Genomic DNA, 16,629 nt, shown 5'->3' on the forward strand with positions numbered 1-16,629 from the left:
ATTTGGAGTTTGGGCCGACGCTGTGCTCTGAATCTCAGAGGCCTCTCAGAGGAGTCCTAATGACCAAGACAGGCTTCCTTGGTGGTTGCATGACTGGTCCCCTGACTCCTGTCCAGTGACCTCCTTCTCTAGGGACAGTCTTCCCCTGCTCATTCCACCGTGGCTGGTGCTTGCTAGAACACGGAGCTTCTACTTCTTACCCTCCAACTGTGTCCAACTTATAGCCCGCAGGCTGCATGTGTCCTCAATTAGCCAGGCACATTTGTAAGCCTTAGTGTCATACTGTAATGTCAAAAGGTCGGACACCCGTGGGACACTGCACATTACCTATCTGGCTAGAGCCACCAGAGTCTCATCTGTTTTCCATCCCTAATCCACCCTGCTGAAAGGGGTGGTTTCTAGGTTACTCTCTCTGCTACCCCACTTTCTTGAGAGTTTTCAGTCATACTATGCTGATCCAGGAAAGTCACCCAGATTCCTTAGATAACTTTACCTAGTGCAAAATAGCTTAAATGTCCTAAGTCGTCAATTGATACATTATTTCTGTGAACTTCTTAGCTTAAAATATTCTGGGCTAAGACTGGAAGGCAGTTTCGATAATAGATGAGTTGTGTAAAGACTAAGAAGAGAATGATGCTGTTGGGCAGGAGGCACTGGTCCTGGGCACTGGTCCAGGTGTGTGAGCGCCACTTCCAGAGGGCCAGCGCTGCCGCTTGGATATGCTGCAGCTATCCATAGTGGACTCTTGCTGACTTTGCCTGAGCTTTCTCAGAATCTTAAATCCTTAGGGGTAAGCACACACACACACACACACACACACACACACACACACTTTTTCCTAACATAAACTGAAAAGAGTTGAGTCATCAGCTGGAGGTTGCCTAGTTCCTACCTGGAAAGGACTTTCGGATATCACCTAGTCTTTTGCTTTTGAATTAATGGTCTTGACACGCTAGTGGTTGTCCTGGTTGGATTTTGTCAACTTAACACAAGCTGGAGTCATCTGGGAAAAGGGAAACTTAACTGAGGATTGCCTCTATCATATTGATACTGTATCATACAGATTGCCTGTATGCATGCCTGTGTGTGGGGGCCCAGCCCACTACTGGCAGAGCTATCACTAGGCAAGTGGTCCTGGTGGTATTACAAAGCAGGCTGAGAAAACCAGGAAGCAGCCTTCCTCTATGGCCCGCCTCCATGTTTCTGCCTTGAGTTCCTGCTCTGACTTCCCTTTATGATGGACTGGAAACTGGGAACAGAAATAAACTCTTTGTTCCCCAAGTTGCTTTTGGTCATGGTGCTGATCACAGCCGTAGACGCCTGTTATAAAATCAGTTTAGAGAACTGTGAGCGGCTCTCATTTGTCTTCTTTTTCATGAAGCATTCCCAGAGGTTCTTACAGAGTAAATAAGGCAGCGTCTCTCTGCCCGTACGCAGGTCTGAGTCCCTGGATCACAGTGGTCAATCTCTGTTTACTGAGGTTCATAATAAACAGAGTGTCAAGGTCACTGATCCAGTTCAAGTCTCTCATTTACCTCTAAGCAAACAGATGGAAAGTGAATGATTGGCCTAAATCCATTAAGCTAACGAGTGGTGGCTTAGGAAGAGTGGAAACTGAGATTTTTCACACCCCCACTACCGTATTCTGTTGAGTACTTCTATTCCAAGAATGAATTAGTATACATTTGTTCCTTCTGAGAATCAGTCACAAAAGCTGGGACACAGTAGTCATCAAAACACAAAGCATGCTCCATGACTATCGCTGCGTGGAATCAACCTAGATGCCTAGCAAAAGCTGAATGAATAAATAAAATGTAATAATATTTCTCCCCTCTCTCTCTTTCTTGCACTCACACACGTTCGGGTTTGTTTAGCCATAAACAATGAAATTATAAAACTTGTGGAGTTGGAGATCGTCATGTCAAGCAAACTAAACCAGACTCAGAAAGAAAAACATCCTCTCATTTATGGAATTTAGATTTAAATATAAATATTAGGAGGGCTATGATGAGAGGAGAGGTCAAAAAAGAGAGAAAGGGAACAACTCAGGGTGATTGATGGGGCGAGGGAGACAAAGGTAGCATATATCTGTAGCATCTAGGTATGTGTGTGCATGCATGTGCGTGTGTGTGTACATCTGTGTGTAAGAGAGAGGCGTGAAAGCAGAGAGGGAACTGTGTGAAGGGAGGAAGGGAGATGCTGAGAAGAGGGAGAGGGGTAGGAGGTTAGTTAGTCAAATATGTACAAGGTGTAACGATACACCTACATAAAAACGTCAGAATAAAATTCATTATTTAGTATGCTAAACAAAATATTTATAATAAATATTATAATAAATATATGTAGTTAATATTATAATATATAAGGTATACTGCTATTAAAGTATTATAAATATAATATATAATTAAATACTATAATAAAAATGTCTGCAGCACCCCTACTTTGTTACAGAGCAGGGATGGGAGGAGTAGTGAATGGCAGGAGATAAATGTGCTGAGAGAAAGGCCCCACCTGTGTGTGGTCCACGCCATAAAGAAGAACGGGAGTTTGGAGTGAGTCTGCACCAGGGATAACAAGAAGCTATGGCCCTGGAGGGCAAGTGGAGAATCTGTTCAGATAAGTTCATGGGAAGTGTGGTCTGAGGATAACTGTCTACTTCCCAGGCCATGCCCTCGGCCTGGAGACAGTTGTCTTCCTGGACACTTTCCTCCTATCCAGGGTCTCCTACGTCAGCCTGTTCTGTCAGGATGAGCACTTGATAAAATAATATCCCCTAAAATTCTGTCTTGGGTAGCGTTTCTGTTGCTGTGGCAAAACACCAGGACCAAAGGCAGCCCAGGGAGGAAAGGGTTTATTTCAGCTCACACTTCCATATCTGAGTCTGGCACTGAGGGAGTCACAGAGGAGCTCAAACAGGGCAGGAAGCTGGAGACAGAAGCTGATGCAGAGGCCATGGAGGAGTGTTACTTCCTGGCTTGCTCTTCATGGTTGGTTAGCCCTGTTTTCATATACACACCAGGACCAATTGGTCCTCCCTCATCAATCATTAATCAAGTCTGCTATGGGACAATGGTCTTATCCTGTAAAGATTTGTTTTTGTACTTGTTTAATAAAATGCTGATTGGCCAGTAGCCAGGCAGGAATTAGAGGCAGGGCAATGAGAACAGGAGAATTCTGGGAGAAGGAAAGATTCGGTCTTCAGTCTGCAGCTGTTACCCAGACACAGAGGGAGCAAGATGAGAATGCCTCGCTGAAAAAGGTACCAAGCCATGTGGCTAACACAGACAAGAATTACGGGCTAATAGAAGTTATAAGAGTTAATAAGAAGCCCGAGCTGATAGATCAAGTTTATGATTAATGTAGACCTCTGTATGTTTCTTTGGGACTGAATGGCTGCGGGACCAGATGGGACAGAAACGTCGGTCAACACAAGACAATACTCTACAGGCTTACCTACAGGCCAAAATGGAAGCATTTTCTCAGTTGCTGGTCCCTCTTTTCAGATAACTCTAGCTGTGTCAAGTTGCCCTAAAACTAGCCAGTACATAAGCAATAACAGTTTAAAAATTCCAGGGACTTAAAACTTGTGAACTTATAGGCCTAGTGTTTGTGACTAATCTATCTAGATCCATGAAAACTGAGATTTCATTTATGAGATGACGCCCAATGGTTATGGCCTCAAGGTCATTATGTTTCACACTCACTCTGGTTCCAAACCCACATGGCCTGCTTTCTACTACTATTCGGCAATCTTTGGTAGAGCTCTGGCCAGCCTCATAGCAAGGACAGTCGCCAGGCCCCAGGAGTTCAGCTGCTGTCTCAAGACTTACATTTTTTTGAGTATTCAGCCATAGGATCCCTTCACCCTTCTCCCTACACACTTGGTCACATTTTTAAACCCAGTGTATTCAGATATTTCATGGATTTATGTGTATTGTGTGTGTGTTTGTTTGTGTCTCTGTGTATTTTTGTCTCTGGGGGTGTGTGTGAATATCTGTATGTCTATCTATCTGTATGAAAACCATCATCCACCATAATGCCAGTCCAACAGGTCATATCCTTCCAATCCTTTCAAATTCCAGTGTTCTTGCTCCACGGCAGTCAGTCAGGGACCCTCCCCCAAGTTAGTGCTATTGCCCTTTGACTGCACAGAGCTGACTTCTCTCTGCCACTCCTGGCCCTCACCTTAGTGGATGGTCACAGTAGTTAAGGGCTCTTGTATCAGCTGACCACCCATCAGTCACTTTCAGAGCACAAATGCTCCTAATAAACACCATGGAATCTGAGTTTCAGGCTTCTTCTAGAGTGCCATACTCTGCCCCAATGCATCCCCAAAGCTCTCCACTTTCTCCCTGCCTCCTGACAAGGTGGCATCAGATCCCCCATGCTAACTATTAAATCAGGGTCCTAACCCTCCATGTAGAAGCATAGGCAATACTTTCTCTTTCTGTGGCATGAACTTTGAGGTCACCTGTCAGTTCGTCCTTGTCAAAGCCATATTTGCTTGCCATGTTGATATTTTTTCCAGCGTGAGGACCCATAGATCCCTGGAGACAGATTGCTTCAGGTCCTCAGAATTGCACAAGTGCTCTTGGAACACCAGGTACTGCTAGACACAAGGAGTCTCATATGTGGCATTCCAGTCTGTGAGGCCAGTAAGGAAGGCATTGCAAAGGAACAGAGGCGTCAGACACACATACAGGCATCCCGAAGGGATGAGGCATGAAAACATGGCACCAAATCAACTGGAAAAGGATGGATTTTCCAGGGGAACCCTCTGGAAGAAATCAAGGTGTATCTTATATGAGTCAACTTTCTGATGTGGTAACCAAATACCTAAGCTAATTGACTTACAAAGAGAAAAGGCTTCTTTTTCTCGCTGCTTTAGAGTCTCAGTCTGTGGTCAGATAACTCATGGCTTTCAAGTGTCCAGTGAGGGGCTGGATAGGAGTAAGAGAATGTCCACGGCAAAGAAAGCTGGTCACCTTGTGACCCGGAAGAAAGAGTAGAGGCAATGACTGGAGTCCCACAGTTCTCTGTGAGAGTGTGCATAGAGGGATATTAGGGGATCCCCAGCAGGTCCTACTTCCTGGGGACTCCACAACCTCCCAATATCATCACCCTGAGGACAACACCTTGTACATATGTTAAATATAAAGGGTGACTTTCTTTAATATGTAAAGAGCTTTTACAAATAAATGAGGAAAATACTACCTCAACACAAAGTGGCAAGAAATAGCAAAACATCATAAAATTTAAATACATAAATAATGTTCAAAGTTGCTTATGATAAATAAGTACCAATTAAAGCAACGGCAATATGTCATCAAATGTTAATAAGTTCTTGATCACTTATTTTAGTGGCAGGTATGCGAAGAATCCAATTTTTTCATGTTTTATTTGTTGGCACAGAAGTTGATATAAGCCCTAGAGAGAGCAATTTAGTAATATCAAAATAAAAAATGTAGATAGTCTCTGACCTAAAAAATTCCATTCCCAGGGATCTATCCTACAGACACACTCAGACAAGAGAGTAACGACGCGAATTTGAAAACTTCCACTGCAGCATTGCTTGTGAGAGCAGCAGGCATTGCTCAACTGAGAAATTATTTTTAGAGTTAGTATACTTCCATACAATTAAATCCTTTGAAAAATAACGCAACATTTAATAAGGAGTGTGTTGGAGGAGAAAGTCCTCCCAAAGACCGTTAATGAACACAGCAAACCAGAAGGGCAGTCTTCCGCCATGCACACGACAGAAGACCGAGGCTACCTCCGTATGTCACGAGTACGACATAGACCCAGGTCAGCGTGTTTCCATACGCTCCTTCGTGCTTTGTGGACGATACGCGGCAATCACGTTGGCCTATTTACATTTCATGTTTTTACGGGAATACAGGAGGTTATGCAAAAGAAGCTGGCTTCATGGAGGAACACTAGTGCATCGGGGCCAGGCGCCAGGTGCCGGGAATGAGCCGCACGTTCCAACGAGGGGGAGCAATGTTTGCACTCGAGATGGAAATTAAAGTGATGTGGAGTCCAGAAGAAATGAGAGGGAGGCTCACTGAAAGCAGAGCTGCAGAGCAAGTGCTTGAAAGATGGATGAGGTCAGGGAAAAGGGGCTTCTGACGGAGGCCTTTAGTCGTTGCTAATGAGCGGAACTTAGGGCCTGTGCATCTATAAGGAATAGTCACGGCATACTAAAGCGCCCTTCCTTCCTGCTTTGCGTAGTCTGTCGCAAACTGGTGGGGCATGGTTTCTACCCCGTTTATATCTAAATCACCCACCAGTGATGATGTTGACATCATTTTTGAGGACATTGGGATGGAACATGATTTGGAGCAGATCCTCAGACCAAAACGGAGTATGGGTAAACGTTGATTGCTTTTACCAATGATACTACAGGGCAAGTCCGAAGGGACCAGATACCAGAGCTAGAAGCCAGGAAGTGTGCACAGCAGGCTACCTGGTTTATACTCAGGTTTAAAGGAGGATGCAGTTTACACAGACCCAGCAAACCACCAACATAATTAGATACATGGAGAAAACACTTCTTGATGGCGGTGGTAGTGATAGCAATGACAGCAATAACAAACACAGATGCTATCCATCCCTCTTGGCAGGATCCTTCAGCAGCAATGTCTTCCTCCTCCTGCCTCCCTTGGCCCCACTTAAGGAGTCCCAGACTCTGACCAAGCTGCTATGACAGGTAAGTAAGGGTCCTAACCACCACCACCACGGGTGGCTTTATTAACTTTCAGCACAGTTGGGCATTTTTGCTACACACATCACTCTCCACAGACAGGCTGTGCTGTCAAGGGAGGGCTCGGTGCTGCTCTGGGCGGCACTCAGAGTGAGATTTCACTTGCTCAGTGAGGAATCAAACCTACTGGATTTTTTTCAAGCTGTAAAAGGACCATGATAGATCCCATTAACTAGTCAGCCTGAAAATCAATGTCATTTAAATAGAATTGTTTCCTGAAGAGAGAGAGAGAGAGAGAGAGAGAGAGAGAGAGAGAGAGAGAGAGAGAGGAGAGAGAGAGAGGTCTTTGTTCATTGACCACCATCGCAGCCCTCTGACGTCTGAATCAGGGAGCCCATTATACTACAGGTAAGGATCAAGAAGAGTCTTTCAGGTTTGATGACAGCTCAGACAGAGGCCGGTTCAACACTACCATTCCTACCCGACTGCACACTGGAGGGACCAGGAGAGGACCCGCAGAGGCGGCAGGCAGTGTCTTAGGGAGAGGACCTGCAGAGGCAGCAGGCCCATCGTTTTTTTCTGCAGGAGAAAAGGTCGATGGCTTTGTGCGAAGAGATTATTTCATCATTCCCCCTTTTTCACCGGAGGTGGGAACAAAGAATAGAGATGATACTGCAATTTTGATCTTTACAACCTCATTTGAAATCATTCTCTGTGATTTAAGTTTTCTGGAAATGAAAAGGATAAATTGTGTGAACTTAGTTAAAGTTGGGAAGAAAAGTTGATTGGACGCCTGTTGTCAAGGAAACCAATTCATTCTCTCTCTCTCTCTCTCTCTCTCTCTCTCTCTCTCTCTCATCCTCTCGTCCTTTATACTCTTCACCTGACATTTAAAAAATAATTCTTATGTACAAAGCTTCTATGCTAAAAACATAAACAAAAAAAATTCTCCAAGAAAGTAGTTTCTAGAATTTAAAATCAGAGAGACCCTTCTCTAACTCTGGTGGAAACCGCATCCTTCTGGATCAGAAACAGGTGGTCACCAGGTCAGGGTCAAGGCCACTGCAGAGCGAGGTTGAAAAGGTAACAATACAGCACTAGGGTAAGAAAAATGGCAAACAATAACAATTCATCCCCTTGATACTTTACTGAGTATCCTGCTTAGAGTCAGAAGATACACATGAAAAGTTAACACTTTGAGTGAAGTCCTACATTCAGAGACCAGAGAAGAAGGGGAGGGCTTATTATTTAAAGACAATTGTTGCCTTCCCACCACCACACGAAAGGAGAGGAGCGTACCTCCCCGCTCCATCACCATCAAGCTTGGCCATGGGACTTTGTTACCTCACAGCAGCCACACCATGCTCCGTGATCCGGCTCTGAACTTGACAGGAAGGATACCAGCAAGTGTGCTCAGCAGCGTGTCTTTCTCTCAAGTCCCTGCCTTCCCACAAGAGCACCCTGCCCTCTTTAGCCCAAGAGATGATGGAAAACATGAGAGGCGGAGCTGCAGAGAGGAGCCCCCTCTCCGGCTGACACAGGAAGCCAGAAAATCCAGCCAGGTGGCTCAGGGCGGCCAATCTCAGCCAACTCTCAGATGAATGTGAGACAGTGTGAAACAGTCAGTTGTTTATGTCCCCGAGTTTGGGGGGTAGCGTATTACATAGCAAAAACAGACAAGTACAGTGGCTGTCTCCTACAACAGCTTCACTTTTTACTTTCTCAAGGCCATAGAAGAGGGTAGAAAGTAGGTAACCTCTTGTTCTCTTGGGTAGAGCCGTGTCCACAAAGATTTGAGGCCAATACCTTTCCAAAGTAGCGCTGAGAGAATGCAGGTCCAGAGCTTTGCGGTAGAAAGGTTTACTTACAAACAACCGAACTTGTCAGAACAGGCAAAGCAATTCCACAAAATCTCTGTGCACCTAGAGAAATGACTGCTAGCCTGAAGATCTAGGAAAAGCTGCTGAAAGTCACAGAGGGGCTAAGGAGGAGGCATGTGAAAACAGACTGGGGAGCATGGACCCATGCTGAAAAGGGTGGGGACCCTTGGGAGCACAGACCCATGCTGAAAAGGATGGGTGCCCTGAGGAGCACAGACCCATGCTGAAATGCAAAAAGATTCAAATCTTTCAGAACTTGAATATAGAAAATGATGTAGGCAAAGATTCAGCACAAACATCCTGAGTCATAAAAAGCTTAAACGAGGGGCTGGAGAGATGTCTCTGCAGTTAAGAGCATTTGCTGCTCTTGCAGAAGACCTGGGTTCAATTCCTAGCACCCACATTTGGCTTACAACCATCTAGTTCCAGGGGACCTGGGTTCAGTTCCCGGCACCCACATTTGGCTCACAACCATCTGTAACTCCAGTTCCAGAGAATATGATAACCTCTTCTGGCCTCAATAAGCTTCTGCGTGTACTTGGTACATATACAATACATATAAATTAAAAACAAATATTTTTTTAAAAGAAAGAAAAAGAAAAGAAAGACATCAAAGAGAAAAAAATCCATAAAAAATAAAGGGAAGAACTATATCACTTTTTGTGGCTGTGAGCAAGGAGATCGGGTGTCCTAGTGTATCCAGGACAGGCTTGGTAACACTGTTGTCATATGTCATTGTTCACAGAACTTGTTTCCAGTGCCGAGTGTGTGCCAGGTTAACTGACAATAGCATCACGGTTGGCGGCTTACCTCGTCCGTGTGTGCACTATAGTGTACTTGTCCTCCTTGGGTGTCATCATCTCTGTGTGTGTGTGTGTGTGCGCGTGCGCGCGCGCGCGTGCACTGTAGTGTACTTATCCTCCTTGGGCATCCTCATCTCTGTGTGTGTGCACTATATGGACTTATCCTCCCTGGGCATCTTCAAAAATAACATTCAAATGTTCATGACAATCCTAGTATTGTCATGACTTCCACATCAGTTCAACACAAGAAATCAAAACATGGGGCTAGAGAGATGGCTCAGAGGTTAAGAGCGTTGCCTGCTCTTCCAAAGGTCCTGAGTTCAATTCCCAGCAACCACATGGTGGCTCACAACCATCTGTAGAGGGGTCTGGTGCCCTCTTCTGGCCTGCAGGCATACACACAGACAGAATATTGTATACATAATAAATAAATAAATATTTAAAAAAAATTATATAAAAAAAAGAAATCAAAACATGTATAAGAGAATCTGAATTTTCCCCTTACCCACACAGAGGTCCGTATTTCTCCCTGAGTTCCAATTGGCTCTCCCAAAAACCCTGGAGAAAAATGAAACAAAAAACACAGCACCATGGTAAGAATAAGACTGAGCAAAATTTCAATAATTCTAACTTATTCAGAGAGGGGAAAAAACAGAACAGCGAGAACACAATTACATAAACAATAAAAGAAGGATCACCATTATACTGCATTGAATTACTATAGGATATTGAGTAAAGAAATGGCTTTTAAAAATATTGCTGAGTGAAGCTCTCAGCAGCTCTATTTAACGGACAGAGGAGACCACAAGCTCTCCAGCTATCTGCATATAATCGCTGCTCACACATCTGAAAACTACTTGTTTTCACATCTACAATGTCCCTCTTGGACGTGGTTCATGTTTGCCAAGTCCCCTTCCATGGCCCTAATATGTGTAAACTTCTGAATCTACCCAAATGACCACAAATTCCAAATTCCCATGATCTGAGGTAAGTTGTCAAACAATGGATTCTGAACTGAAGATCCTCAGCATGTTTTTTCATAGGCTGAAGCTTTAGGGTACCCGAAATTGGTGGAGGTCAGAACACGTTAAGCCCTTCTGCTGTAGGGATGGAGCGGAAGTGAACGTATGGAGCATGATTAATAAAAACCCAGAGACAGATGTTGGGGTTCAACCTGAAGGTCAGAAAAGCAAAACAGCCAGCCACGGGCTCTTACCTCTGCCTCAGTTCGAAATGGCAATCCTGACTCCTGAATCCTCAGAATGACATTGTGTCTGAGTGCTGGCTCCTCTCATTTTATATCCCTCTCTAGGACTGGGATTAAAGGCGTGCACCATTACTGCCCAGTTTCTATGGCAAACTAGTGTGGCTACTGGGATTAAAGGTGTGTGCAACCACTGTCTGGTCTGTAAGGCTGACCAGTGGGGCTGTTTTACTCTCTGATTCTCAGGCAAGCTTTATTTATTAAAATACACATGAAATAGACAGGAAGCATAAGGAGGTGCGATAGTCTATCATGTGGGCAGGCATTGTCCGTGAGATGTGGTGGGAAGGACATATATGTGAAAACGTGCGTGTATTGGGAAGGGGATGGGTAGAAAATGCTAGATCTGAGTCATGGGGATGGAGGGTCAGAGAGCTGTGCGTTCGAGAAAGCACATGTCCCGCCTGGAACTATGCCCTGTTCTCAGTAACTCTGCACAGTGAAAGCCTGGACTATAGCAAGAAAAGCCTGGACAAACACAAGAATAGAGGGTAAATTCAGGGCCCCACCTACAGTCAGAGAACTACATTCCACAAAGTAATGCAGAGAAGGGAGAAATCATCGTCATTCCCCCCACCCCAGGGATTAACCCCTACTTGGTTATCCAGTGCTGAAATCACAAAAAATTAGGAATCACTAACTGACCTGAGCAAGTGGTGTCTATACATCTTTATTTATAAATGAAAGGAGACGAGGTCATGATTTCGAAAGGGAACAACAGAGATAATAGAGAGAAGAAAAGCAGACAATGATGTAATTATATTTTAGTTTAAAAAAATACAAGTACCTCAGGCGGGTGTGCAGGAGATTAGTACGTCTGCGTTTTGATAAACCTGTCTATTGATTTGACTTCCCAGTTCAGGGAACGAGGCACAGCGTGACAGCATTTGTGAAGCAAACTGGCGAAGCGTACGTCAAGGAGTGATCTGTGCCTTTGCTGAGCTCCAGAGAGAGCACGAGAGTTTATATTTCAGGGACGAAGGGCTGAGAGGATGTGATGTAGACATTCTCCAGAGCCAGCCAGGGGTCTCCTTGCATGATGGCTATCCTGTCTGCTTCCAGATGTTAATAACAAATACATTTTACTCAACCGACTGTATCTGGTCATTTCCCCCACCCTCCAACGTGTGGAATTTATTTTCCTTCACTTTCCTGTACGGCTTGTTTATTCTATTTTGACACTTTTAGCTCCCTTCACGCTTGCTTCAAGAGGGTGTAGGAGGCCTGTTGGGGTGATAGTTCATGGGCTTAAAAGTTGTGAATCGGGCACCCCAGAGGGAGGGATGAGAGAAGAGGGTGTTTGCCAAGCAGGGGAGATAGAAAAGCCAGCAACTAATGGTGCAGAAAGACAGAGAAAGAAAGAGAAAGGAAATTGAGAAGTGGCAGGCAAAGGGCCAGATGTAGGTCATTCTCTGCCTGAGGGGGTGGAGCAGTGGCCCTGCAGGGGGAGGGGTGGGGAAATCCCAGCATCCTCAGAGGCTTGCTATCAGGGTTGGCCCAAATTAGCCCTTCCTGCCCTTGTATGGCAATCCCCGAGCAGGATCTGGTGGCGCCTGCTGTGGGACTGGAGGCAATGTCCCCACAAGCTAATCAGGCTTCTGAGAAAAACCAATGGCAGTAAAAAATAACCTTCAAAAATAGATACCGTGTCCCTATCTACAAATGCCTTGGTCATCTCCACTGCCATGTCACTCTGGTGAGCTGATGACCACACACTTAAAATATCTTCTCCCTGACCAAGTTTCCCCTCCCAACCACTTCCTTCTGTCTCCCCGTGGCCATTGTCTTTGCTCTGCAGGTTCAACCCTTTGACTGCTGGTTCCCGCATTTCCCCTGAATCCTCAGAGTCTGGGAGTCACTGGGGTCCTTCCTTTGCTCCAACTGCTTTCTTCTCTCAACTGCCATCTCCTTCCACACACTAAGCCCTTGTCCCTTCAGCCCTGATGTTGGCCACAGTGTGGATTCTGCAGCCCTGATCTCAACTCTTGTCCCTTGTGAGATAGTCTTTTTCAGGGCCAATCCTCTACTCAACAACTGTGGCCTAGAAGGGTTCCTGGCTTGACCTTCAAATCTGTAAGTGAATCTGTAGCCCGCATGTCACACACAGCTACATCCTACAGGGTCCCCCGTTAGTTTTGGTCCCTGCAGGCTGCTGACAGGGCTCTCTCCCTGGTGTGTATGTCCTTGTCTGCAGCTCCTGCAGAAACCCCTTCTCTAGGAACTCCCCCACAATGATCCCTCCTTGGCGGTTCTCCCTGAAGCAGTACCAAGGCTGCTAGCTGCACTTCCCAATCCAGTACATGGCACACACACCCCAACTGATGGTACACACCATTGCTGGATGGTGACCTTGAGAGTGTACCTCTACTTCTGCTTTCTAGAACCTGGTATATTTAAATACTCAACAAGCTGGGTTCGGGGTGGGTGGGTGGATGAGTGAATGAACGAATAAATGCATACTGATGAATCATAAGAGATGAACATCGTTATAACATAAGCTGGAGATGAAGTTTCATTGGAGAGGGAGGGAGGAAACCCCATTCCAGTGGAGAAAGGTTCTTTCTTCTTCCTCCCTTCCTTTTTTGTTTTTCTTTTTCGAGACAGGGTCTCTTTATCTATCTTTAGCTGTCTTGGAACTCACACTGTAGACCAGGCTGGCCTTGAACTCACAGAGATCCGCCTGCCTCTACCTTCCAAGTGCTGGGATTAAAGGTGTGTGCCACCACCGACCCACACATTTTGTGTCATTTTATTCATAGTCCACTAAGATTTGATATCACGAATAGCTATTAAAATTTATTAAATATTTCTTGGCATCTGTTGAGGTGTATATACTCTTCTCCTTTACTGTGCTAATGTAGCAAGTTATATTTAATTGTTTTTCAAGGCCTACACTCCTTGAGTAAGCCCTGTTTGGTCTTGAGAAACTGCTTTTTAACACGCCACACACATTCTTCAAGTGGAGATCATCCTGACTCCCAAAGTGTAAACAGAAGCAATTCCCCATGGGAAATCTTGTGCAAGACCCAGAGTCTCACCTGGCGGAAAAACATCAAGTTTCCAACAAAAGGAGAGGGCCTGGGGTGTCTGATGCCCAGCTTCTCCAGTCTTGAGAATGCCGATGTGGAATACCTGGGTGGACAGAGAAGAGAAATTTTAAAGCCAAGAAACCGGTGCTTATATTCATGTCATTGGCCCTGTTAGGATGCAGAACTGTTGAGTTCTCTTAGTGAGGCTGAGAGAAGTTTCCAATGAACGTGTATAAGGACATCCTCCAGATGGGGGAGGCACTTGGCAGTCTGGGTACCTCAGAGGAAGGCAGTCGGATACCATCCTCCATTAGAACGCCGGCAGTCTTCTCCACACAAGCACCTCAGTTCCTTACCTTCTAGATCCATCGTGAACTACACCCTAGAAGGCAAAACAAAACCGTCCAGTGGCAGAGCATAAGCTCTCTGGTATCGCTTTTTGGGTCCAGGCCAACGCCCTATTCACATACAACTCATTGTTCATCACATTCCATGGCCATGACCTCACTGAGAAAAAAAATAGAACTGGAGGCCCCTCACGGCAAGGAGACTGTCCTACTTCCCTCTTACACCCTTTGTAAGACTTTGTCTTCCTGCCTAAACACAGAGGGAGGCAGGTTCTCTCCATCCCAAACCAGAAAAGGTGGCCCCATCAGAGGCTGTATTGCTTTTGGTCCGGCTGTCCAAACACTGGGATGAGGGGATATACCAGCTTATGGGAACAGAGAGGTGACACCCTTAGAGTCAGAGCTGGCCTGGGCAAACCTGCCATATGGCCCCAATCTCCACCCAGGCAGACAATTAGGTCAAAAGTTCAGTTGGTTCAGAAAAATTAATGAGTCAAACTGGGTGCTTAGCATCATGCCGAGATCAGCCAAATCCCAATTTAGGAACAAGGAAAAAATAACAGAATAGCACTCCAGTCTGGCTTCTGATGAATACTAGAGCTCAAAACCCTCTGCAGTGAGAAGGATGCTTTTTTCTCCAACCGGAGAACAGTTCAGCAAAGCCTCCAATATCCAGGGAGAGGGAACCGCCTCTTAAGCATGGTTTACATGACACAGCACTGTGCTTATAGCTAAAGCAGTCATGCGGAAGCACCGAGCAGGTCGCAGCGGGAAGCAGGGCTTCTCCCAGCATCTAAGAGGAGTGCTGGCTTGAACGACTTCCCAGAACATCACACTTATGTCCACAGTTGAGGAGAATCATGAAGCACATGCTAGAGCCATGTGTGAATTCCATGGATTAGCCACACCCACATTCCTGTTCATTAGTATGTGTGCCAAAGGTCAGCAGCCCCATTTGGAAAAGGTAGTCTTTCAAGCAAGTGGTAGCATTTTAAATGCCTCCCTTTATCCCCAAATGGAAAGGCCAGAGGAGAATCACAGCTATTGAACACTTCCTTGAACACTCTTAAATCGGAGATTTTTCATCAGTTTCTGCAAATTATTTTCTAAATATAATCTCTGATGGATAAAAAGAAATATGAAGATCTTGGGCCACGTAATTACATCTTAATTTAGTAATTAGATGTCTTGATTGTCTAATTAAAGGACAAGAAGTCTGTGCCTAATTACACATGCTAATTATTATGCAAGACCATGCCCTCATTATGTAACCACACTTAGGAGAACACTGCCTGTGTGTCTCTGCACAAAATTCAGACATTTCCAAGCATATGGCCCCAGCAGAGAGTGTTCTGTACACGATCACAAATTTCACTCCCAGCCTGGACTCAGGTACAGAATGTGGGCATCGTCAGTCACCAGGCAGGGCTACCATTGGTCAGAGTCCCTGAGTCCAGATCTGTAGTGGGAGATTACCGCTACCAATGTAAGGGGCAGAGTTGCAATGCAGGCACGATTTGTGCTTGGCCTGTTTCCTTTTCTATAACCTGTTGTTCTCATGTGCTCTGGTCTCTGGGGCCTCAGGTGAATCTCCAAATGTCTCACCAGACACCCAAGTTCATAGATTCCTTCAGCCATGGGGTGGTAAGTTCCAAATGACAAGTTGGAGTCTTAGCCTCCAGGACCTTGGAACATGACTCTATTTGGAGATAGGGTTAGTGTGAATGTCATTAGTTCAGATAAGATCATATTGAAGTCAATGGGGTCCTTGTCAGAAAACAGCCATATTGTTTACTTTCTCCACTGTTGTGACAAAATCCTAGAGAAGAAGAAATTCAAGGAGGAAGGCTCACCTGGCATCAATGTGGTATGGCCTTCCATACATGCGTTGCTTTTATTGGTTGATGAATAAAGCTTTTTGGCCAATGGCTTAGCAGAGTAAAGCCAGACAGGAAATCAGAACAAGGATATATAAAGAGAGTAGGTTGTATCAAGCAAATACCATGTAACTGCTAAAGGAGAAATATGCCAGAACCTTACCAGTAAGCCACAGCCTCATTGTGATACACAGATGAATAGAAATGGGCTAAGATATAAGAGCTAGCTAGGAATATGCCTGAGCCATTGGCCAAACAGTGTTGTAGTTAATATATTTTCTGTGTGATTACTTGGATCTGGGCAGCCAGGAAAGGCAAGCAAGTGCAGTCTCTGTTTACATGCCTCATAGTTCGAAAGGAAAGAAGGGAAGCAGAACAGTCAGGAAGCAGAGTGTGAACAGGAAGTGGAAATCTCAAGGAATAACCCAATGGCCCACTTCCTCTAGCAAGGTTCCACCTCCTAAAGGCTGTGCCTCCTAAAGGCTCCACCCCTAAAGGCTCCACCTCCTAAAGGCTCCACCTCCTAAAGGCTCTGCCTCCTAGAGGCTCCACCCCCTAAAGGCTCCACCTCCTAAAGGCTCCACCTCCTAAAGGCTCCACCCCCTAAAGGTTCTGCCTCCTGAAGGCTCCACCCCTAAAGGCTCCACCCCTAAAGGCTCCACCTCCTAAAGGCTCCACCTCCTAAAGGCTCCACCTCCTAAGGTCCCACAACCGTCCAAAACAAAC

At 45.3% G+C, this 16,629-nt stretch overlaps 1 protein-coding gene across 1 annotated transcript in view; it reads right to left on the minus strand.

The window, feature by feature from the left end:
* Nucleotides 1-16,629, minus strand: part of Tbxas1 (thromboxane A synthase 1) — a 167,794-nt gene that overhangs the window by 123,322 nt on the left and 27,843 nt on the right. Inside the window, exons 2-3 of the mRNA XM_057776626.1 lie at nt 13,689-13,782; nt 9,892-9,944 (exon numbers count right to left, since the gene is read on the minus strand). Of these exons, the coding sequence (XP_057632609.1) occupies nt 9,892-9,944; nt 13,689-13,782 (147 nt within the window). The remainder of the gene's footprint in view (nt 1-9,891; nt 9,945-13,688; nt 13,783-16,629) is intronic.

This window comes from Chionomys nivalis, chromosome 1, assembly GCF_950005125.1.
Source record: "Chionomys nivalis chromosome 1, mChiNiv1.1, whole genome shotgun sequence".
In the NCBI taxonomy this organism is placed as follows: domain Eukaryota; kingdom Metazoa; phylum Chordata; class Mammalia; order Rodentia; family Cricetidae; genus Chionomys; species Chionomys nivalis.